The sequence below is a fragment of the Polypterus senegalus genome, chromosome 9 (genome assembly GCF_016835505.1).
Source record: "Polypterus senegalus isolate Bchr_013 chromosome 9, ASM1683550v1, whole genome shotgun sequence".
Classification (NCBI taxonomy): domain Eukaryota; kingdom Metazoa; phylum Chordata; class Cladistia; order Polypteriformes; family Polypteridae; genus Polypterus; species Polypterus senegalus.
In genome coordinates, this window is record NC_053162.1 from 71,427,207 (window position 1) to 71,453,977 (window position 26,771).

Sequence of the window (26,771 nt, forward strand, 5' to 3'; positions counted from 1 at the left end):
AGATGTGCATGTTAGTTAAATCGGCAACTCTTGTCGCAGTATAAGACAACTGTGTGTGTGGTCCAAGGTTAATTCCTGCTTTGCACCCAATGCAACTGGAATAAGCTTTGGCTTCTTTCGTGACCCTAAATTATATGAAGTAGCTTTGAAAATATAAATAGATGAACTGGAAGACACTGCAGTCCATTTCATATCCTACAGAGATTTTTTAAATGCCTTTGAAGAAGTTGTTCTTTGTTTTATATAATTCTTTATTCAGTCACATCCCAAAAAAGTCAAACAAAATGTTCATAGAAATTTTAAAAGCCTTCACATGTTCATTTTCACTCTAAAGTGAATAGTGCTAGTATAGAGGATACGTACATTTACACTGTGTGCCTGGAGTAACTCAGAGTAATTCATATTCCAGTGGTGGCAGTGGCAACTCGCAGAATGCAAGCAAAATTCATTCAGGCCAACAGTAAGCAACAAACGATTCCCAATGGAACCTGCTACCTGTTAAAGCAGGGGCTGCCAAACATATCTCTTGTGGAGGACTTTCACAAACCCAGAAGGCTTCTTTATACCTGAGGTCTATTTAGAGTAAATGCAGCAGGTGAGTGTGAGTATAGGCAGAGCTGGTAAGTAGGTAGGCCGGTAGGTAGGTAGGAGTGTAGGATTTATGTCAGAAAAGCGGAACGTAAGGGGTAAAAAGCTATTCTGGAGTTGAGCACTGTGTTTAGACTATTTTTTTTTATATCTTTAGCACATTACCACTCTTTGCTGAGCTAGGATAGCGCACAGAAGTGCCTTTGTTCATTGCATGCATATACAACATATACTGTACATGATTGTGAATATTGCAATGTAAATCTGTGTTTTATTGAATATTGTTTTTTGCTTTGTTTTATATGTTTATAGTGTTTTCTGCAACATGCAAATTCCAAGCTTAAAAAATTATTTCAGTAGTGAATTCAACCAAAATAAGGAGATAGTTAGAGACAGGCTTCTTGAACCCAGTGATTAGTGCTACTACCTCACAGATATGGGATCCTTGTGCTCACAGAGTTCCAATTTTGGGCATACACTGGCCATGCCACAAAGCGGCTGCTTGGGACTGGCTCATTCCAGCAGCTCTGGGCACAGCTGAATGTCTTTTTTGTTTCCTATGTATTAGTGTAGATGCTTCATGCTTTTTACTTCCACCAAGAAGAAAAAAGAGTCTTGTAAATAGAAATTAATCTTTTGTTTTATAATTTCACACTGTATCCTATGTTTATTGATGAGGGGAAGGAGAGGGCTCTTTTAAGGCTTATTTTGAGATCTGGGCACATGCATAATTAGCCATGTAGTGCAACGCTCCCAGCCCACAAGAAATCAGTATTATATATCCGGTAGCAGTACTTAATAATATTTATTTAAGTTTTTGTTTATTTTTTTAACTCATGCAGGATGGAAGTCTAGCAGTGTTTCTCAAGCTTTGTGGCTTTTGGGCCCATTTTAAGTTTTTTAAGTTTCCTAAAGACTCATACAAAAATTGAAAAGGCAATCATGAGTGAAAGAAATGAGTGTGGTTAGAGATGGGGAAAAAATATCGCATAGCACTGGTAAGTGCTTTGGTTTCAGCATATCCCAGGAGCTGAAACAGTATTTTTTTCCCTCTCATGTGTTTGCAATCCAGTGATGGCATGGCTTCTACAGCTCTGTGATGTCTTGCTGGCCTCACAAAGCATTATGAGGCGCTTGGAAAAAATGTTTTGCCTAAGCCATCCTGCACCACAAATTTCCAAAATTATATTCTGTGAACAAGGTCACCAGTGAACACAGCATATTCCCAAAAAAAAAATTGGCGGATTTTGCCACTCAGCACTACTCAGGCCCTGTTTAATGGTTAATTACATTAAAATGGTCTGGGAATGTTAAATCAAGTTATGTCTGAACAGTTGGGTACATGATTGACTTGCTTTAGATTAGCCTCACCAATGATAAATTTGTCAGAATTTTGGTTTAACTATTAGAGGAAATATCAGCATACACATTTTTGATGCATTTCATGCTATGATTAACAGTAATTTCCCACATATTCCGATTTTTAAGCTAGGTTTTCATGGAATATGATGACTAGTATGTCGGTTTGGTATACCAGTGAAAAAACTGAATTCGAAGTTTTGAGTTCCATCCATCCATTTTGCAAACACATACACTCAGTTACTAATTTATTAGTTGCGCTTACCTAAAGGCAAGCTAGTTCACCATCACAACAATTCAGTCAGAGCATGGAGTCAGCAATCAGATAAAAATGTGGCAAGAGGATGCTGAGATGCTGGGTGAGATCTTGTCCAAGGTGTCCCATAATTGATGAAAGTTACATAGCATTGGTTATCTAGTCTTTCACATACTTGATTAAATTTAGATGTTGGAGTAGGGGAGGACAATGATTAGGCTGAACTCACTGTCATGTTCTTGGAACCAATCTATTTGTTTGCTAGGTATGCAGCATGAAACAAAAGGTGACAGCGAAAACACCTATAAAAATGGAGTGCACCTGATCAAAGCTCGGTTATCCATTGAGACTCAAATGTTGGTTGTACAGTGAATACAAAAACAATTCAGACCTCTTCCTTTTCTGCACACTTTATTGTTAATTTAATTTTAAATAGAAAAATGTGAGGATTTTTGCCCATCATTCTGCACGCAATAACCCATAATGACAACATGTTTTCAAAAAAGGTTTGTAAATTTATTAAAAATCAAAAACTGAAATCCCTCTTTAATATAAGTATTATCTTATCAAGGAATCCAGTGCTTACAATAAAAATGTTCATAAAATTAAACCACAACTGCTACACTGGATTTGTTTCAGTCATCAGCACAGATCAATGGATTCATGCATTTTGTGTTATTCTGTTATCAGAATAAGTAAGTTCTATTAGAACTTACAATGGCTTTCCAATCCTTCTATGTCCAGTGTCTGAACTGCTCTCAAGGTTAGAACTTGGTATGGTGGTCAGTACTACTGGGTACTTTCTGGTATGTCCCTCTTTCTATTTGAAAATTTTACTAACTGGCTGCTTTTCTGCTACTCTTCACATAAACTTTCATCAGCTCTATCAGGCCTTTTGGGTGATAGGTCATTGTTAATACCCTGCATAGTACATGGAAACCCCAAAAGAACTGCTGATAATGATACACTACTTTTGGTACGTTTGTCATACAACACCATGGCATGTTCAAAATCTCCTCGAGCTTTAGTTATGTTCATTCATCCTTTGAATCGTACACATGGTCTGTTGTATCCTATCTACCTGCTTCAAGCAGCATTGCTTGCAGTTGTAATGGCATTGCTGATTAATCAACTAGTTACCTGGCAAGGGAAGAGCATCTAATAAACTGGCCACTCTCAGTTTATATGACAGAAATAAAGTATTATTTGGCTAATAAAAATATGTGAATAAATCATTCTGTTCATTCACTACGGCTTGTGACACTTGGCAAACACGTTACTCGTATTCACCTAATTAGAAACCTGCCAGATTGAATCGAGGTATTTTCAAAATCTGAGAATTGGTAAAGACTGTATTTTTTGGTTTATTGCTAGATTTTTACCAATCTATTTCTCAGTTTTACCACTTACCATGATCCAATACTTGATATTCCATGTTGTATCAAACGACTCCCTTTTGATAGCACTAAATAATAGATTAGTGTCATCTATAAATAAAGAGTGAGCTAATCGGCCTGCCAAGTGCTCTCTCTTGTTTTCACTTAAGAAGGTTTTTGTGGTTTTAGTGCTAGGTTTATAAAGGTTAACAGAATGAATAAAGAATGCAGCTTTGTTATTTCATCTTAATGCAGATAAATGGAAAGATAATTAAAGATAAATACTAATGGAATGAAAAGGTAAATGTGTTTTAGATGGCTTTGATGTTAATATTGTTAATAGACTGATAATGTGTATTTAAGGCAGTCCAATCTTTTGCATTGCTGCTTCATGGCTCCAGGGCCCTTAGTTTGAAACTTGGTCTGGAAATGAAGTATATAGAGTTTGCATGTTCTCTTCTTATCTGTGCAAGTTTCTGCTTGTGTAGTTCTGCTCTCCGCCTACATCTCAAAGGTGGGCAGGTTAAGTTTATTGGCGCCTAGAAAACTGGTCCAGTGTGAGGGTGTAAGTATGTAAAGCCGCTTTTCCACTGCATAGTACGGCACGACACGGTTTAGTACAGCTCACCTTGGTTCGGCTCAGTTCGGCTCGGTTTGCGTTTCGACTGCAGTTTAGTACCGCTTTAGAGTGGGTGGGATTATTCACGTGTCGTTAGAGTTCGTCGCCTCTACTGCCGTGACACCGTGGAACTTTTACAACAACACGCAGACAACGACAACACTTTAGCTCGACGACGCGCAAGGTTAAGCATCTAAAAAAAGCACATCACTAGCTAACTTTTATCACTGTTGCAAAGCATAAAATGAACTTAACTGCCAGTGTAACATTAAAATGCTGATTCTGTATATTACAGATCTTCCACATTTTGCAAAAAAGTCGCCGCAACAGACCATCTGTTTGGACATTTAACCATGCTTCAGAGTGGTGGGATGTGATTGTTCCCGGTTTTACAAACACTCAGTGGCTGGAGAACTTTCGAAACTTCCGCGTGTCTGTACCTTTAAAGAAAAGAATAGCCAGTGACGCAGTAATGACGATTTTCTCCGGCCAATCAGTGACCAGCAGAGTTTACACGTCACATTTTGGTAACGGTTCGGCACGCTTGGAACCTCGGCTGAGGTGGTACTAAAAAAAGGACCAGGTACCAGGTACTGTTCCCAGTGGAAAGCCCCGCAAAAGTGAGCTGTACTGAACCGTGTCGTGCCGTACTATGCAGTGGAAAAGCGGCTTAAGTGCTCCCTAATGCAACCGTCCTCTGAGCTGCTCTCACTCAGTTACTGTGAAGACATTTCATGAATCTCAGTTTGCCATTTGTATGCATCAGTCTTTCCTATTTTTGTATGTGTTGTGTTTCGTTTTATTGTTGTTTTTATTTGTTAACATTATGATGTTCATGTTACCATGCTTCTCTTCTTTGGAAACAGATTTATATGTCTTGGTGTTGTAGGGGCTCCATTCTAAACCTCCCTTTAGTTCACTATTGCTTATTTATTTTATTGTATTTTGTAAAGTGGTTTATTATTTTTTATATAACTTTATTTTAGTATTTATTTTCATTAAGTACTCTACTTTTTGTCAATTATATTTTGTAAGATTCTTTTATTGGTTTTGCAACTGCTTTTTCATTTCATTTATAGCTACATTTACAATGCATTCATTTAGTTGATGTTTTCATCCAAAGTGCTTTACAAATAAGGTCAACATAATTGGAGTCAACATTAGTTAGGAGTCAGTTTTGAAACAAATGCTACAAGACTAGGTTACAAAAAGTGATTGCTGTTGACCTCACAAATAAGCAAATCAAGCAATTGAAGCGCAAGACTAGATCAAAAACTATTAACAATTAGGAAATACTTGAGCCACTATTTAAGGATAATGCAATCCATAAGCCAACCACAGGGGCATTGAGTGAGTGTCTCTGTGTTGTTGGTGCCTATTTCTTACTGCAATCAGTACTGAGGTAAGTTTTTCATTTTAAATTTAGGTGTTTTTATAATGCTTGACTTTTCATTAATTGGCCTTTTGAAAGTATTGCCTTTCTGGTTTTTTTTTTTTAACTTTTTTAACTATTTGATTCTTCTTTCTTATTTAATTTTTGAATTCTTTTGTAGTAGTTAACCAAAACTAAAATGAGAAAACATAGTCTGAAGTTTAAAATTTGATCAATACTTAGAGACAAATTTCTGGCATAGTACCAATAGATGACAATTTAAATAAAGACTTAAGTGAAAGGGTAGTCAAAAGTACAGGTATTGGCCATAACAAAAAGGTCAACAAAGTCAAAGAGACAGGAAATGTAGTCAAGTACTGAGAGTGAACAGTCCTAACTGTAACTAAGGTGCATTTGTCTAACTATATTCAGCACAATTTTCCCCCACTAGAATTTGTATTTTAATTAAATCCTTGGACACCAAAAGTAACATGCCGCCATCTTATATAGAAATGCAGTTATGACATAACAAGTTACATGACTGTTAATAGACATAGTGACTGTAAACACCATGATCACTGCCATGCAGAAATAAACAAAATTACAGTGACTACGATCAAAAGCAAAATATAAAATGGCACTGCGATGTCACAAAAACATCACAAAAATAAAAATGAAAACATAATAATCTTATGAGTAATAATAAAAAATATACATAAATGTAGACAAGTGATTTTGACATTTTGCACCATTTATCTTTATTATATTTGTAAACTACTTTGTCTATTCTTTTTTATTGTATTCTTGAATTATTTGGTCTGTTTTTCATTATTGAATTGGAAGAGGTTATTTGAACTTTACTTAAGTTAAAATATAGTTTTTTCCGGAACTGAAACTCTTCCTTTTCAACTGTTGCAAAATAATCATAACAGAATAGGAGCATCTTAATGTTTTTTGAACTGGATACCATTGCAGGTCACATGATATGTAGTCTCACAGGGCCAGACGTGATTCTCAAATAAGAATACATGTCTGAGGACAACTCATTAAAAATATGTAGTGAATAGTGGCAGATCTTGCTCTGCAAATGCTACATCCACAGAGTTTCTTCTTAAAACACCTGCCTCCAATTTCTCCAGTCTGTGCATTTTACACCACCACCAGGGTTTTAGGGAGACAGCAAAAGAAACTGAACAAAAGAGTTGACAGTGAGAGAAAATAAAATGCTAAAATTGCTGTTTTCCATGCAGGAGCTCAGCAGCACAAGGTAACTTAAGCTTAAGAGTTAATTTGCATGTTGTAATGAGCGCTGTGACAGTGGAGACAGACAGACAGACACACACACTTAGACCACTGCAGCTACTGGGCTCTGTATGTTTGAGAGGCACCGCTGCCTGCTGTGATATCTTTCTGTCATTTTAACTACTGTATTGCATCACTATATGGCATAAAAACAGCAAATAGAGTTTAAATAACCATTGTGGTCTATGGATATACAACATGTTAAAATGCTGCAGCTATTTTGCTATGGCATGTTTGCATTTCCAGTTAGACAGTAAAGTTGAATTTCTTTAGTTATTTGTTTAGATGTACAGTTAAAAGGCAGGTGTTGTACAGCCTTGTCCATGCTTTACTGGTATTGTTAGGCATATTTACTGTATTGATTTGGGTGTTTTAAGTACTGAAATCTGCATCTCCTATGGCTCTTTGTTATCAGTTCTCTTAATGGCAGTCCTTTTGACAGAGTGTGACACACTGTTTACTTCAAATTTATAACCAAGAGCACACACAGCACCTGTGACAACATTCTGTTCACTTTTACAATTCATCCATTGATGCTGGAAAATACCAATGAATAATCCCTTGCATTAGATATTGTCTATTTTTAAGTCATGTAATGTGCTCTTGGTATGTGCAATACACATTTATACATCTAATAAGGTTTTTAGGGGACCTTTCGACTATAGGCAGTTCATTGTAAACAGAACCTTGTCGTCTGTTGGACCAGATAAATTATGCATTTCAAAGTCACCTCCCATGATTTGAGTGATGACTTATTGAGGCGTTGGATTGGGTTAGAAATGTGACACTCAGTGAGCCATCTAATTGTTCCTGCCAATATTTAAACAAGTTCACTCATGGCTGTTTCCAGATGTATATATTATACGTCTCACTTCAGCAAGGATACACAGTATGTGACATGTAACTTTGTTGCTGTGTCACTATAATAAATAGCAGTATGTGTCTTATTTTTGGGATTCAAAATTTAAACAAAAAGCTACTTTTCACTTAACAATTTTGTAATGACTTCATGGTTTTGAACTTCAGACTTTAGTTTTCACTACTACTTTTTTGAGCTTAGATGACTAGTATTTTCACTTCTGCCCTGCCCAAAATTATACATCTGTTCACTCCTTTCATCTAGTCCATCCACTGGTATTGTTCTTTTTCCATCTCAGCATTCAGGCAGGACTATTACAACTCATGTCTCGATGGCACTCATCTTTATAATGCATCTCAAGACTGCTAGACATCATTTCTCTCCACTCAGCTCCTAGATATCTGCTGTTGTTCAACTGTATAATTATTTGACTTTTAGTTTTCTGTTGTATCAAAATTTGTGCACTTAGAATTTTGTTTTCTGTTTATTTTAACTTTCAAACACTTCACAAAATAGCATATTTTAAATAAAGAAAAATAAAAATAATTAAAAAAAATAATAATAACAATTAGTCTTGGACCCCAAAACCCTCTAAATTGTTTTAGTGAACTGTGATTGCAATGGATTGGCACCAAGCCTAGAGATGGTTCCTGATGTGACCCCAGTAATACTAAAATTGGATTAAATGAGTTCAGTTAGATACTGAGCATTTAGTAAATTAAACCACTTAAAAGGTGGGGCAGGGAGACCTACTGCCAAGGCTGGTAGACATCTGTGCCTTGCAGGCTTGAATAAAACATACTGTATATTTGCCTTCTTCTATAGTCATTTTCTGCTGAAGTCTATGTGTCTGTATAAAGGTACCATTTTATCATAGCATGACATTCTCAAATCATCTAAATTCAATTCAGTGTCAAAGAGACTGGAACCAATCCTCATGGTAGGAATCAACCGTAGAAAGACTTCCAGCCCGTCACAGGGCACAGGGCACACCAATAATAACAAGTCACCAATTGAATAACAAGCATGGGGATAATGTTCAAATTCCACACAGGCACTAATTAAGCTAGCATCTGAACCCAAGTCTTCTAAGGAGTAAGGTAGCAGTGGTAACCACTATGTCATCATGCTACCTTTGCTGCAAAGAGCGCTAAAATAAACTGTTGTTTTTGTAACATTCATCATCCAGTGTACTAAAATGAGTGCACAACAAAGTGTTAAATGTGTTCATTTTGTTGATTACAGCTCAGTGCATTAGCCTCTCAAAATAGGTCCAGTGAAAATGTTTTAGTTTGTCTGCTGTTCCTTTATAGAAGCATTACAGGAGGAAGAAAATGACAGAGGAGAAGAAGCTTAGAAAAGCAAACGGGGTTTTTAGACAAATACATGTCTAATATAACTGCACTTCCATTTCTCCTTAGAGTCTCACGTCGACTTCTTTTCAGAGATGATTGTACATTGCAGTCACCTTTGTGCTGTCGCAGAGATGACTCATAGGGAAGCAAATCAATTCCCTTCACAATCACCTTGTGGAACAAAAAAAAAAAAAAGAAAAATATCCAAATTTTACTGTGTACTGTATACCTTTTATTTATTTATTCCTAAAATGCTTGCCCTGCAGTGGGGATTTCATGTATCACATCACTTTTCTTACGATGTGGAGGTGAAAGTCACAGAAGCTATGATAATTTTACTCATGGCTATGTCAGTCTTACATATTCAAGAAGTATAGGGGTCCTGCTTGCATGGTGATGGGGAAGATACTGTAGGACTACCACTGGCTATGATGAGATGTGCTTGATGAATTCGCAATAGACCCCAGAAGTGACCTTAGAAACTTTAATAAAGTGTTATGCTCTGTGGTTTGCAGCTACTGTAAGTGTGATGTAGCAGGGATAGGATTAGCACCTTCAAATCTGATTTCATTGTTCTCCTCTAGAAAGGAATGGATTGCTTATAGGTAAGGGGAAAGCAACTGATTTAAGATGGAGAGCTCAAGACTGAACAGTGAATTGGTGCACAGGAGTAATTTTTCAGATGTTGTACCAGGTCTAATTATGTTGTTAGACTTAAGTGCAGCATTTGACACCATTGACCATTCTATTTTACTGCACAGGCTAGAAAATGATGTTGGGCTTACAGGAACTGTGCTCGCTTGGTTTAGTTCTTATTTATCAAATCGATTCCAATGTGTACAGAAATGTGCTGACAGTACTCCATCATTATACACAGAAGTGAGATATGGTGTCCTGCCGGGCTTAGTTCTGGGACCTTTACTGTTTTCACTTTACATGCTTCCACTGGAATCTATCATTTGGAAACATAATATTAATTTTCACTTGTATGCAGATGACACCCATTTATACCTTTCATTTAGATCAAATGAATTTTCTCCGATGTTGCCTTTAATTAGTTGTGTTAGTGAATTAAAGGAGTGGATGGATGAGAACTACCTGTCATTAAACACAGATAAAACAGAGATGTTAATTGTTGGAGGGAATGACGCTGATCATGATACTATTTTGTCATCATTTAACTCTGTTGGAATCACCATTAATTTTACTGAATCAGCCCGCAATCTAGGAGATATCTTTGACTCTAGCATGTCATTTAAAGCTTATATCACAAAGTTGTCCAAATCATGTTTCTTCCATCTTAAAAATGTTGGGAAATTAAGGCACTTTCTAAATAAACTCGATTCTGAGAAATTAATTCATGCATTTATTTCTAGTAGGATTGACTACTGCAATGCGGTGTTCACTGGATGTTCAAAGCCTCCAGTTAATCCAAAATGCTGCTGCAAGAGTTATTACAAGAACAAGAAAGCATGAACATATAACTCCAGTTCTTAAATCCTTACACTGGCTCCCAGTTAACATATAAAGCATTAAATGGCCAAGGTCCGGCTGCTTGTCTGAACTTATCATGACTTACAAACCAGAGCGCACATTAAGATCTAAAGATGTCAGCCTGCTTATGATTCCAAGGATTAATAAAATAACAGTGGGAGGTCAAGCTTTTAGTTACAGGGCCCCTGAACTGTGGAATGGTCTTCCTGCTTCTATAAGAGATGCCCCTTCGGTCTCAGCTTTTAAATCCCAGCTGAACACTCACTACTTCAGTTTAGCATATCCTGACTAGAGCTGCTGATTAACTGTACAGACTGCATCTCTGTTGTTAGTCATCAGAACTAAAACATAAGTAACACGATAGTTATAATTTGTCACTAACCCTCACCTATTCTGTTTCTCTTCTCAATACTCAATACTCACTCAGTGCCACAAGAGGCAGGGCCTGTTACAGCCCATTGCGGCAATTGTTGTGTGATTTTTGGGCTATACAAAAATAAATTGTATCGTATTGCATCTTGGTAGTCAAACAACAGCTAATTTCTTTGTCTAAGCTTTCAATTTACCCATCAATCCACAGACCCATCCTGACCCAAAATCACAAGCTCTGGGTAGCGAACAAATGAAATGTGGCTGTGACTACTAGAAGCCAAAATAAGGCATCTAAAAACTGTTGCATATCTTGCTCTTCTTGATAGGGTGAGAAGCCTAACAATATGTTAGGACCTCAAGGAAGAAATGCTATTTTTTTAAAATGAGAGGAATCAGAGGTGGTTTGGGCATAAATGTAGCTATACTTACAGTGGACATAAAGTTAGGATGCTACCAGAAGAGGGTGAACAATACACACTGGGAAACAACCAAAGGATAAATGTAGGATACCAAGGAAGGAAATAAGTATCTTCCCACTGGCCAGAAAATGTCTGGGAATTCCCCAAAAGTAGCTTAAGACTGTTGCTATGCCACAGAAATTAAACTCACTCAGTCTGTATGACTGGTTTGATTTTAGGTGGAATGGAATAGCAGATTATTCACTGGCCACTTTATTAAGTACACCTTGCTAATACCAGAGTGGACCCCATTTTGTCTCCAGAACTGCTTTAATTCTTTGTGGCAAATTTTTAACAAAGTGCTGGAAACATTCCTCAGGTATTCTGGTCCATATTGACAAGATAGCATCAGGCAGTCGCTACAGATTTGTCGGCTGCACATCCACGAGGCGGACCTCCTGTTCCACCACATCAGAAAGGTGCTCTGTTGGATTGAGATGGTTGAAAATGAAAATGAAAATCCAAGCAGGATCAACAGTTTCTGAAATACTCAGTTCAGCCTGTCTGGCACCAGAAACCATGCCATGTTCAAAGTCACTTAAATCACCTTTGTTCTCCTACTGATGCTTGGTTTGAATTTCAGCAGGTTGTCTTGACAATGTCTACATGTATAAATGCAATGATAAGCTGCTTTGTGATTGGCTGATTAGATATTTGGATTAACAAGCAGTACCTAATAAAGTGGCTGGTGAGTGTATAATTAGTCAAATCGTTGCAGAAGGACCAGGAAAGAATTCAGGCTTGAGAAGATTTGTTGCTGATGAAATTTAATAATAGTAACAGAAGTTTTACATATATGAAGTAAATTGTCAGATCTGAATACACAATGGGAGGTTTGTAATTTGAAAGTAGACCTTATAAGAAGGTGTAATAGTGGGCTTGTTACTATCAACACCTAGAGAGTGTACAGAAGCCATTACAAAGGCTAATAGGATGTTAGGTAACATATCATGACGTGTAGATACAAGTCAACGAGGGTAAAGCTTAAGCTGCATAACACTGTAGTGAGACCTCATTTGGAGTACAGTTTTCAGTTTTGGTCTCCACACAAAAAAGGCATAGCAGCACTAGAAAAAGTCCTGAGAGGGAAAGCTCATTCCAGGACTGAGCAGTATGAAATACATTAAAAAAAGTAGTGTGTTAGAGACTACTGTAATCAGTGCCATTTTGTAATCATTTGGTGAATTGGATTGATGAGCTTTATTGGGCTGAATGACTTGTTCTCATCCAAATTGTTCTGATGTTCTAATTTTTAAAACAGCTGGTCTGCCCAGCTCAGTATGTACGATAGCTACCATGATTGTCACCAGGAAAAGCAGGCAGAAAGTAAAGTGAAGCTGTGGGTTTTAGCTCTTTTGCATTCTATACTGTCTGGATACACTTCGCTTAAAAATAAAGCAGCTGAGTAAGGCCCCGGTGCATTCATACTTCTGTACTACCCTTATGAGATACCATGCAAATCTTCTAGAAAAGATTTTATTAATAAAATCATTTTTCATAGTGTGCTTACAGAAACTAATTTGCCTCCCTTCTTTGTTGTAACATCAGGACTATATTGCCTTAGTGCAACTGCACTCTCTATCCTCAATGCATTCACATTTTGTGAATACATTGACCAGGTTGGCAATGCATGACAGACTAATGGATATTCAGTATATGCATACTTGGCAGAGTGTGTCACTTTAAGTGCTTTTGGAGGTTAGCAACCTTGGAAGTCAGAACCTAAAATCTTTTTCAACACATTCAAGCAAATGCACAGACAAGGATTTAAGAATGAGAATTTTAGGACAGATAAGGGATATTTATATATATTTTAATGCAGTTATGTCTTGATAAGGATACTTTCGGGATGCAAAGTGAATTTGAAAATGCTGAGTAGACTGCAGCGCAAGAGCTGCCTAAGCAATTTACTACTGATGAAGGTCTATATTTTCTTCAAAATAAAACAAGAATTCTGTGGAAGGTAATAATTTTGTCCAGGTCGCTAATAGTATATTATATGAAATATAACATGACTGATTATAGTACTTCACTATATTGCCATTATTTTGCATAATACTGGAAATCAACATAGTTCTGATTACAAACAAAAATGCCCACACTTACTTATACCATGTCAGTTTAGAGTTGTATATTTGGTGTAGGATGTGGGAGGAAAGACAAATAACTAAAAGCACTAGCATGAACGCTCTGTTACTCTCTGAAAGAGCAAGTATTATTATATAGACTGTGACTAAACTTAACTGAACCCAGGTCCCAGGTTTGAGTACACTGACTGCTAAGTTACCATGTGATATGGAAATAAACTTTGACTAATTGGTTGGTGTATCTGCTTTAACATTGTGAATAGGCTGCTTTTTATTAGAATCCTTATAGTGAGAATGGTTTAAAAGAAAACTTCCTACTGTAACTTTTTAGTCAACATACTGTATAATAAGTATATTCCTACTTTCTCTGTTCACTGCAAAACAAGTCAGAACAAGTTAAAAGAGGAACCAATTGAAAGTAGTCATCTGAACTGACACATTAACCATGGGTCCGGGGGCTGCAAGGCAAAATTAAACATTTTACCTCAGCCCACAGTCACAAGTGTAACACTGAGTGGTAGACGATTTGAGAACATAGGCTATGCCTAACCAGGTTTGGTCCAGGACACGGGAATGGATTTGGCCCCAAAACAATAATGCCCCATTGGTCCAAAAGATACGATAAGAAAGAGCAAGTCCAGCATAAATATATGGGGCATAATAGTAGATGGCTGTCTTTCTACTTCCGTCAATATCCATCTAAAGACCACACAAGATAGTAGATATATTAGCTCAGAAGGGCAAGACAAGAAAGAAAGAGCCGTCCAATATCTATGCACATTGGGTCCCTCGACTACTAGCAAGAAGGACTGCTATCCAGGTTGCAATGTTGGCAAATTTATTTTTTTAGGTACAATTGAGACAAGTAAATTTATACCAAGGTTAAATTCTGAACCTTCTCTCTGCTTTGCTTTGTATCTTACTGTCTGGGAACTAGAGGATTAAATGAAAAATAATAAGTTAAGTCATCAATACACTCGACCCTGATGTGGCTTCAGTGTGAATACAAGCACTACTAGAGAGAAAGAGACACAGAAGGCTGTGACCTGACATTAGGTAGGTGAGAACAAATATGAGAAGATAATACTTAGGTTTAGGACTATATATTAACCAGGGGAGTAGAGACACCCCTTACAAACCCTCTATGATGAAATATAATGGTATATTTATAGTGTCCACTAGTAGCTACTCTGATGTGTTTTGATCCAATAATGGGTTTAGGAATGTGAGTAGACTGCGATTAAAGTACACATGAAGGAGCAAATGTTACAGTGTATACAATCCAGAAACACCCAGAGTGTAATAGTCCTTTTTCCATGTCTGTGAGTAAAATTATAAATATTCAAGAATCAACATCCCTATTTAATCTTCATAACACACAAAATAAAGGGATCTCCTTTGTAAATTGTCATAATAGGGCATTGAACCACCAGGACATCTTGGCAGCTTTTCTTAAAGTGTAGCAGACTGTATTGGACACATGCAACTAATATCAGTCTTCCTTGAGAAAATCAATCAATTCACAGTCTATATAATTCTGTTAATTATACAGAATCATTCAAAACTGCTCAGCTTCTTCAAGGTTTGATAATGGTTTAGGCTGTTATGGTCTGCAAATCATGCATTGATCACTTGAACCCTGTAGAAGGAGCCTTTTGTTTTCCTGAAAGAATGCATTGCCATCAGGGCAGAAATATTTCATCACAAAAAAGGTGATCATTCAAAATGGTTTTATATTTACTGCCTTCTACCACACAATAACTGAGCCAACGGGGAATTTTATTGTAAACAAACATGCATTGCAGTTTGCAGACTTTTTGCTTTGTACCATAATGTGTACTAATCAGCAATCTACTGCTTGGGTTCCTTAAACTGTTTTACCAAAAAAATTGTATTTCTACCTCTAATAAGGGGTTTATGATTTGGAAAGTGTCCATATCCTCTCTCTCTGCAAACTTCTTGATGAAACGTCCTGCTCTTGTCTTAGTCTAACATTTCCAGAGTTTCTTGTCTGCTACTCCTTACACTACGATTTGTCCACCTTAGCTCTAACTTCCATGCTAATATTTCCTTAGATACTGTGTCTCTTGAAGCATCATTAAGCTGAGCAGTCTTTCCATTTGAAGCTTCCAGTAACCCATCTCTGAGATCTCTTCATTGAGCCATAAAGGCCAACAAAATGAAAAACTGAATGTGTTCAATATTTGTATATGTGACTAAACATGATGGGATGTTAATTACCTCATTATCTTAATGTCCTTAACCTGTACATAAGCACCTAATTTAACCTAATATGTGTTTCACATTTACTCAAGTGTTTATTTTGTCAGTTAAGGCAAACCCTTTTTAACTTTTCATAATAGGGCATTGGACCACCAGGACATCTATAGTGTGCCTTGGCATAGATTCTAAACACTAAAGTTAATCAAAAGAATGAAACAGATCATTGGAACCCGAAAGCCATCTACAAAACAAAAAAATCAAAGAAAAAGGCCATTTTCTCATTAACCTACTTTTGCCATATGGGTATTATACATGTATTGTGAATCTTTGCTAAATGTAATGACAACATGGAAGAGATGCATTTATAAGCAAAGTAGTAGATAAGCTTCAGCAAACAGACATGAAAGGAAAGGATTTTGCTCTGACATGGTGTGGTTTAGTTTGCCTTCATGTGGAAAATATACAGCTTGTTGCTTTTTAAAAATATACTGTACTCCTCTGTGCCGATGTCAATGAGAGGCATAAATAGAACTGATTTTGCTGGTGGGGTATTGATTACTGTACCTGTTTGACACAGTTGCAGAAAATAACACAGGTAAACACAGTGGTGTGAATGAGGCTTTAGGGAGCAAAAACAAAATCCTTTAAAGTTCGAAACAAACCTTTACAGATTTTTGTGTTTCACAATTTTAGTGTCCATTTCATGAAATTGTAATGCAAATTGAAACTTCCCTGTTTCTCCTATCATTGGTTGTTAAAAAATGAACAAACTACTAAGTCATGTACTTGATGTGGAATCCTTCACAACTTTTAAAAAGTACAGTATGTGAATGAGATATTGGGATATTATAGCAAAAGGGCTTAATGAACTTCATGGACTCCTCTTGTCCATCAGCTTTCTTATGCTTTTTTGAGGAGTGGCTTAAACTCACATAATTTTATTCAATAACTGGAGTAGAGGTATTGCAGTTCTGAATGATTGTACTAAAAATTTAGGTAAGTAGCATTCCAGTAAGGAGGGAAAAATTAAAATGCCCTAGATCCAAAGTTTACCATCTGATCTGTTAAACATGGTGATGGGATGTTATGGCTTGGACATGTTTGGCTGCCATGGGTACTGGCACACTTATTATTATTAAAGATGTGATTTCTGATTGCAGTTGCACAATGAATGCTGAGGTGTATAGAAATATCTTATCTAATCAAGTTCCAGTAAATGCCTCTAAACGCCTTGGACTACGCTGCCTCCTACAATGAGATAATTATCACAAACATATTGCTAAGGCAAGAGAAGAATTTTTCAGCACTAAAAATTGGAAAATTCATGAATGGCCAAGCCATTCACCCAATTTAAATCCAACTGTGCATGCCTTCCATTTGCTGAAGAGAAAACAAGCAGGAACTTAAAATGGCTACATTAGAGGCTTGGCAGAGCACCATCAGAGAAGATACTCAGACCTGGTGATTTCTATGAATCACAAACTTCAATCAGTCATTACATGCAAAGGATATGCAACAAAATATCAAATATGACTGCTTTAATATACCTACCATTGCTATGTCCCAAACATTACAGTACCCTGAAATGAAGGACCATGTACAAAAAGTCGTCATTGCTACATTCTGTGACCGAAAATGTTGTGAAAAAAAATGTATGTACAATATTCAACTGCAGATTTAATTTAACTCATGGAAGAAGGTGAATTGTTACATTTGACAACGGAGAAAAGACAGGATTTACAAAGAAATTGACTACAAGGTATTTCAATTTTAAACAATCAATGTCGATAAGGCTTTTGCTGTTTTATCACTGCTATGTGGATAAAACTTATGTTCTCATAGGAAAAATGTCAAATAAATAACCAAATAAAACACTAGGATATGAATCCCTCTAAAATGTCTGTTCAACATCCACAGAGTAAGATGACTTAGAAATTACTTTAAAGTTCCAGTAAAAATCCTAAAAAGGAGTATCTTGGATTTACTTGTTTACATGTTAATAAATTAAAGCTAGGAAGATTTCATAAAAAAGAATCCAGGAAAGGCAAGTATCAAAGCATAAAACAAAATGAGCAAATAAAACAGGATATTCAGCAGCAGAAGGGAAAAGAGAAGGAAAAACGAGAATCTGAATGTAAACTGTGGTCTACATAACTTTGATTAGAATTTTGGATTTACAGCTTGCATTTTCATACCCATTTATATAAAGTTTACCTTAAGTTCTTATGTACTTTGCTCTGTCTGTTACATTCATTTAAATGCCTTCTCAGCTCTCCTCTGCTACTTCAGAATGACACTGTCTATTGAAACTTCATAGCACAACAGGCCCAAAACCACTTATTACAAATCAGTTTCAGAGAAAGCCAGAATCTACACCTATATCCAAATGTTAAGAATTTATAATTTCCAAATAATTTAACTTAAGTGTATTTAGGTAAACTGTGGTAGAAAATTCCAGGAAGACACACAGAGAATATGCAAACTCTACAGAGAAAAACAGGCCAGATTTTGAATGTAGGATGCTGAAATCATGAGGCAACAGTACTAACCATCCTGCTGTCACAACTTGATTCTATGATATCTTTTATCTAATTATGTTTTACATATATATTTGTCCAAGTCAACATTTTTAGGTAAAATGTATTTCATTATACATCTTTCATAATTTCTGAAGTGTAGTGTATACCTTTTATGCAATGTTTTAATATCAGATTGCCAATGACAGAGGACACTACAAAGTATGCAAACAAGACTGATTTAATAATTTACGGTGATTGGTTTACGTAATACCTTCCTTCAGAGATTTTCAATAAAGCCACTACATTTTCATACAAATGTACATTTAAGTTGCCTATATGCTACAGTGTTAACCTGTCTGCCATTTTTACTCATAGTTTCAGAAGCTGATTGCCTTAGGCTGCCTGCAACGTTAAATTGGATTAAGCAGATTTGAAAATATTGTATTTTGTTATTTTCCTATACAATGATGCTCATCTGTAAGATACTTTAAATTTAAATACTTAACTATCCAAATAGAATTATAAATGAATGAGGTTGCTCCGAATTAGATAATTGACATAGGCAAATGAACCTTAACCATTGTCAAATTTTGACCACCAACTATATTGAATGTTTTTAATTTGTGTGGGGTCAAGTCAATTATGTACTGTACATAGCATCCTCTTAGCAAGGTGTTGTTTTCCCTGTGACAGAATGTGGCAGTCAAAATCTTATGCAAACCCTAGAATGAGTGCAAGTCCGAAAATCTGGATGGGTGTGACTTATTATGTGGACTTATGTGTCCTGTATGTATTAAACAGTTACAATACCTTTTTTTCAGAGAACACAGGAGGGTTGTTATTAACATCTGTCACATCGACAATGATAGTGCAGTGCCCACTAAGTCCTAGAAAGAAAACACAAAGACAGTTTAGAATGGAATAACATTCCATAACGTAACACTTTAAACAGATATCCCATTGAAGTGATAGCCACTTAAAGTGTGTTGCTTTTCTGTTAGGTGGTCTGGGTGAATGTGAAGTCACTCACAGACATAAAGCCACATAAATGCACATTTTAACCTGTATTGGAGCAGCATGCCAACTCCAAACAGAAATAATTTCAGGCAGTTTTTACATCTCAGGACAGTTTTTACTTTTTTTAATTTGATAAAATCTAACATATTTCTTATTTGTCAGTCGTTTTACCCATTTCATAGATTTAATTTTTAAAATACAACAGCCAATATTTTAAAGAAAATCATATGTCATTTTAAGAAGAATTAAAATAATAATCCCATTTCTTGGTGCTCACTTCCCACCATACCACTGTTTCAAACAACCCTAACCTGACCCAACCACTTTCAACAACGAATACAACAACACAGGGAGCAATTGGGCCCATGTGGAGCAGCAAGAAAGGGAGCAGTCCAGCATTGATCCCATTAAGGAAAATGAAAGCTAAGGATTAGGGCTGTGGCCAGAGTCACTGGGTGTCATTTTTGATGTGTTTAAATACTCATCAAAGTGCAAAAGTTTAAAAGATATTAAATGTGTAATAAAGGTCAAAACATTCAGCACTGCAGTTGAGTGAAGTTGCTATGAGGCGAGGTTCTCATAATTCTATACTGAAGTTGCTAGAATTCAATATTGGTCCTTATTAGTCTATTAACTGCCATGTAGCCAATTAGAATCATGGAATTTCGGGGGGAAAAGGAGACTAAAGAATCAGAGGGTGTTAATCATGGTTAAAAGAGCTGACAACCAGCAGAACGTGACATATGAACTGGAGAAGAGACTTTTAAAAGGCTTTCAGCTATTATGGAGGATGCGGTACTCATAGAAAATGTCAAAGAGGAAATGTCAATCAGGAAATTATGTAAAAAACGTGCATTTTAGAATCCTAAAAGCAGATACTGGTGAATCACTCCTTTTAATTTGGTTCTGTACAGGGAGCCATTATTCTTTATAACTGATATCCATAAGAGTCTATCTTTTGAAGTTTCAACTATGCAATGATTCCATCATTTGTTTTCTGACCCAGTTTGGGGAGCAGGCTGCTAGAATCTATATTAGCAGTGATGGCCACAAAGAAGGAAGTCTTGCGAGACAGCCCAATACAGCAGGGTAAAACAAACATTTTCTTCTCCTTTCTCCTTGACTCCTCCCAGTGAGTGTAGCCTGACTGAGACTGAATGGCTTCTTTTATCAATGACCCAGGAGTACTTCCAGTGCTAGGGCATGGCCCATTAGAAGCACTTCTGGGTTGGAAGTCACTAAAAGTAAGGACTATGAATTCCAAACAGCTACCCCTGGCAGCCCCCATAGAACCCAAAAGGACTGCACCATGGGACTACAGATCCCAGAATGCCATGCAGGTAACTGTGGGGGATTCCCAAACGAGGGATACTGCAATTTGGTGTAATGGAGACAAAATTAAATAGTGTTCATCTCCCCCAGTCCTTCCACTGTACTGGCCTCCCAGCTGGGTTATGATGCTTGTTTACCCCCAGTTGGGATGCCAGCCCATGTGTGACATCCATTACAGTAGAAAACCACTCCAATAAAAGGAAAACATGCTAACTCCACATGGTTGAAATTAAACCAGAAACCTCAATGTGGCAATAATGTTATTTACTATGCTGTAACACATCATAACATAAAATTCTGAATCCTGGTTGATTCCAATTAAGGGTTGTGAGTGGCCAGGGTTCATCCCGGGTGGAACTGAGTGCAGGACAGGAACCAATCCTAAATTGGACACCAGTCCTTTGCAGTATTCTCGCATTCACATAACCACATCCATGCAGGGCCTGTTTTGAATGCAATCAGTGTTGCACTGTTGTCTTTGGGGATGTGGTTCAAAACTGGAGATCATGGTGGAAAACTCTACACTGACAACAAACAAGCATAAGATTTGATCCACAGTAATCTTCAGCCATGAGAAAGCATTGTTAACCATTGCCCCAAGTAATATTTTTAAAACAGAATTCAAAGAAAGACAGACCAGTGAAAATAGCCCAAGCAGTCATTACCTCCTTCAGCTCCATTCATATCCTGTGCAAGCACCTTGAGAGTGTACTGATTTTTGTAACTGAGTAGATGGGGTGCCTCTAATGTAATGCTTCCTGATCCTCCATCAATCTTAAACAAAGGCCCCTTGCTTGTAGGAGTCTGAGAGACTATTTGATAGGAGATCTGGGAGTTATCAGTACTAGGCTCATCTATGTCAGTGGCTTGAACGCGGAGAATTTCTGTCCCTGAAACAGAATTGTAGAATTGACACACAGATTTGACAATGAATTGACTTTGGGCTGTTTGCTTACCAGCTTGTCTGTCTACATTGTTAGGAACAGCAGTTAGGAATGAGATGGGCAGTGGCAAAAGCATTCGTGAAGGCAAATGATGCAGGGTGCTTGATTAGCAAGAAACTATCCGACTACTCCACCTGAGTTCATATGCTGTCTCCTCATCTCCACAGATGACCCTCTGTTACATTACATGGCAGCATAAAAGTCAATGAAAATAAGGTTTAACAAAAACTGAGAAAAGATTTAAAAGTTATAGCATATACTGTATTTCTATCATCTAATTTTATATTCTGTATATAGCTTAAATTAAAAAAAAGCATTAATTACTCCCCCAGTTTTCTGGAATGTCTACCTTTTCATGGAAATTGAGCTGTAGCTTTAGCAGCATCAGAAGCAAGATGGGAATCAGCTTTTGGCAGAGTGCCATTGCTTTTTAGTGGAGGCTTACACTTACCACCCACATAAGGCTTATATTACCTTACCAATGAACTTAACTTGTCAGTGGTATATTACAAGTATACCTGTATAGCATAACCTTCAGGTGTATTTGTAAACTTGGTTAGCTGGTCTGAAATGTGGAGCATTTTTAAATTTCTAGTCACTTTATTAAAGTTTGTAATCACAGTTTTGTTTATTGAATATTTTTGTAATAGTGAGATATACCTGCAACACTACCAGTGAAAATAGAATGTAATTACATGCATTGCAAGCATACCTTAATTTTAAAATAATATTTCACAATATCACGTGGCTGAAATCACTTTCATAGACAGCAGATTCCTACCTAACAAATAAAAATATTCATGTGCTGTTAGGATGAGGGTCATAAATGTAGCACAAATGTCTTAAACACCACTTTTTTCAAAGAAGTATCCAATAAAGAGTCAAAATCTGTGCTGAAATCTCAAGCTAAAATTATTGACTGCATCTAAACATGGTAGACAGCAGACTGCTGTGGTGCTTTGACAATAAATTACACTCTCAGAGAAATACTGAATCATAATCTTTAGATAATGCAGACGTGAGGTTTTTCTTTAGTCACTGTAGCACAGCCACCTGTCATACATTTCTACATAAGTTACATTATTTTTATTTTTGACTTTTATAGACATGAACATCATGAGAATTGCTGCTGTGTCTGAGGTTCACGCAAAATGGCATGCATCTGCAGATATGAGCACAGGATGGAGCAGATGCAAAAACCAGGCTGTTAGTATAAACAGAATTTTGCCTCTTCATTCTGGTACAGTAAAGGATGGTGATGAGTAAATAAACAATATCATTACTACTGTATTGAATGAATAAAAAATATAATTATTTATGAATTAGATAAATAAATACACATCTTAGGTTGTACCTTCCTTATACAGTAAAACTCAATCACCTAACCCTGCCTACATCTGACCCTGCCCATCCCTGCCCATGAAGTACACTTGCTTCAGTGTGCACAACTGCTGCAGCTTCAGTGGTTTTCTGTCAGGATTGTTTGTCAAACGTGGAAAAGAAAAGAATTACAAAAAATGTACAAGAGGAAATAGCTGCTCTAAAGTTAAAAATGAAAAAGTAAACTAATTCATAGTTGCACAGAATGCTTTTTTTGTTTTAAGACAGATGCGTTCACAAATTCGTCAATGCTTCACAGTAGGTGTTTATGAAATGTCTAAAGTGGGCACAGTACCCTCTTTTCAAATTTATTTGAATAATTAGTGTATCAAACTTCAACAAATCTAGTTCACCGGGAGTAGAGTTGTTTCACACAGACAGGCAAACGGGTAGACGAACATGGATATCACATATGTGATATATATTCGAACACTCCTGGAAAACTGGAAAATCTAAAATGACCTTACAAGCTCAGATCAGGAATCAAACCAAGGTCCACAGAGCATTGAGGTGGCTACACCATGCAATGTGCCACCTTCCCATATGTTTTTAAAGTAAATATTTGTAGGATATTTAAATTTAAAATGTACTTAAGGTGATCTTCCTGCTGTGTGTGGGTGCTTGTCTAGTAAGAGACTGTTAGAAGAGAGGTTCCATAAAACTAGCATGGGATAGTGTTAGGGTTGAAAGACATCCTCCAGGAAAGATAAACAGAGCCACATAGTCAGTGTGGGAGTGCAGAGACTGCTAAGGACTCCTATGTCCTACTGTACATTCAATTCAATTTAATTTATACTTGCAGAACACTTTTCACTGAGGACAGTGTCAGAGAACTATAATGCAATTACAGTAAATTTGTGAACCATTCAATATTAATCAACATAAATACACATATTAGTTTTAAAAAAGTACAAAAGAAAATACTGTAATTGAATTACAAAACCTAATTATGGTGTTATAAATTTCTGCAGCACACTACATGACCTCTAGCCGGAGAGCATATCAAGCTTAATGACTACAGTTGCTGGATCTTGTTGCCTTGAAGATGTCAGGTTATGCAGTGAGGAAATGCAACAGATGATGGATCACACAACTGCCTCACAACTTTTCCACAAAGTTTCAAATTTCCAGAGTGTTTTGAGATTGATGTATCCTGACTATTAATTTGCTGCTTGACAGCACTGGAGCCTGTATGAATGCTCCAGTGGTATAGCAAACGAGGCATCATCTGAAACTCCCGTTTTCCTTCTTTTTTGAAGCAGCATTGTATTCATTGCACTTTATGGTAAGCACTCATAAGCTGACAGCTCTATCTCCCACAGGAGCCTATCCCTTTGACTTAAGACAAAAACAGACCTACCTGAAAACGTTGAGGTGAGACTTTTCACACTGAGTTGCTGGGAGGATGTTAAACTATAAGACTACTGGTCAAGAGAGTATGCCACAACTTCCCCAGGCTCTCTAAGATTATGTATGTTGAAGTGCAATGAGGTTTAATGTATTAATTTTGATAAGGCCAGCTAACAGGAAAGTAAAATGTAAAACCATCTATCTGTGAGGATCTCTTCAGAACTCAGTCTCTGGTTCTAGTCTTGTTTATTATTATTTATTGGTTTTATTTTTTTTTGGTAAATTGTACTGTTGTTTTCATTAATGAAATGGTGTTAATTTCTTTCTTTTAGCAATAAATTACCATCTTTTTTGTTAATATTCTTGTAATTATGTTTCTTTTATTTCTTTCTTTTTCTGTTTTTAAACATTTTATATCACTTTTCTTACTGTCTATTATTTTTATTCCTATTCTGATATCATCATATTGTTTTTCATATTGGTACTGGCACTGTCATATTGTGTTATTTATCATTGTATCGCTGCAGCCTTATGATTTATGCTTACTCTACCAATTGTTTATATTATTATTTTTATTTTGATGTCATCATTGCACCATTTTGGAATGACTTTTTATTTTGGAAGCCGACATGTACTTATTTTTGATGGTTCATGCCATGTTGCAACAATGCCTATGGAAAATTACCTAATTGCCAACATTGCAACACATGATGTTATCATGCAATACCATAAAGGATGCAGAAGCATCCAGCACAGGCATCAAAACTTTTAGATAATTCAAACCAAATTTCTCACAATCCTCAAATGTTTAATTTTTTTTTTGGTTAGAAAAAAAAAAAGTTAGAAAATATTTCTTGCTGGCATTGATTCTGACACTGTTTTGAGCTTTTTGACGTTTGAAGTTGAACTTTATTTTGATTTAGTTGTTTCAGTATTCTTCTTCTTTCTGGTGCCTAAACTCTTGTCTGACTTCAGGCTATGATTTAACCTGTTCCTTGTAACTTTTCATGCCTTGTTTTCTCACTTATAAAAGTTTGTATGGATCTGAGGGTAAAATCACACACACAGCAAGAAAAAAAATCAGATTTATAAAACCTAACATACGCACATTTATAAGCAATTTATCCCTTATAAATCACAATCAGATTGTAAATATGCATACGTGAATGTGCCTCAAGCACCACCCTGAAACATCCATGTGTGGAGCATACTAATTAACCTCATACATACTGTATGTAATCACAATGCTGCAGAACTTTATCGTCTGGTAGAGCAGCCTCCCTCCTGAAGCATCAAGACACCACCACCTGCATTCAGGAGTATCTGGTCTGCAATTAAATGTTCATGCACAGCATTATAGCGTCTCCCCTCTGCATTCCACGTGGTGGCTCGTTTATTGTTTGGCTTATTGGTAAGGTAACTATCTGAACCTTCAGTGCTTTCTATATCCTATAATATTCATTGCAAAAGCAATCATGTCATTACATGTGCCAGGTGAAAATGCCTACCTGCTCATAGAGTGGCACCTTACATCTTTCCCCAACCCCAAGAGCACAGAGAAGAGGCGCTATAATGCAGCACATACTCTTGGTGCACTCTTTTGTAAAGTGTGCCATAGGACTCCTTAAATTTAGGTGGGGGTATCTGGAGGCATCTAGTGGGAGGATGCTCTATGAGCCAATGAAGGCATGCAGCACTGCATATATATGAGGTTAATCAGCATAGTCCAAATATGCTTTTATCAGGGTCTCAATTGGGCAGGTTTAAGGGTGTGTTCATATATGCACATTTACAAAATGTAATTTATAAAGGGTAAATTAGGAAGATTATTTCTTGTGCTGTACACATTTCCCTGTTTTATGGCATTTACATGCTTTCATGCATGCAATATTTATTAAAAAGACCCCATTATTTTTTCTCTTGCTCCAGTTCTCTCTTAGCACCAAGTGATCATAGCAGATATGTGTTCAAAACCCATTGAAGTAAACCCAGAGTATCAGTAGGGTTTTGATTCATTTTCTGAATGTTTGTACTTACTTGCTGAGGTATTCAGGTACCCATTTAAATTATTTTTACTAGCAAAGGCACCCCTTTAATTAATTTCTTGTCTCTTTTGGTGTTAAATGAGAGTGGAGGCCTTTTCTGAGGCATCTTCTATCACATTGACAAGTTTTCCTCACTTTGTAACTGTCCTCTATGTCTACACACAGGCAGAAAGACTCTGTGTCGAAAAATGAATGTATACTATTGTATCCAAACCACTGACAGTTTCATTATTGTGGATTTGTCTCCTATACCCTTGACGAAGAATCCTGATGGAGGCCTGTGATAAATAAAAAGCATGCAGAGAAGAGATTGAAATGATCAACAATCATTATTTTATAACCCGCAATTGTCTTTCATGACAACGTGAACTGAAAGTAAGAAACAAGTAATGTTCTACTCCCCATCCTCCTACTTATCAGGATGCATATTTATGTCACAATTCTGTACTGTATTAATATAATGA

The 26,771-nt window shown here is 36.6% G+C and overlaps 1 protein-coding gene across 1 annotated transcript in view; it reads right to left on the reverse strand.

The window, feature by feature from the left end:
• Nucleotides 1–26,771, reverse strand: part of cdh16 (cadherin 16, KSP-cadherin) — a 168,172-nt gene that overhangs the window by 55,332 nt on the left and 86,069 nt on the right. Inside the window, exons 10-11 of the mRNA XM_039763246.1 lie at nucleotides 21,254–21,478; nucleotides 19,050–19,126 (exon numbers count right to left, since the gene is read on the reverse strand). Coding sequence (XP_039619180.1) covers nucleotides 19,050–19,126; nucleotides 21,254–21,478 — 302 coding nt within the window. The remainder of the gene's footprint in view (nucleotides 1–19,049; nucleotides 19,127–21,253; nucleotides 21,479–26,771) is intronic.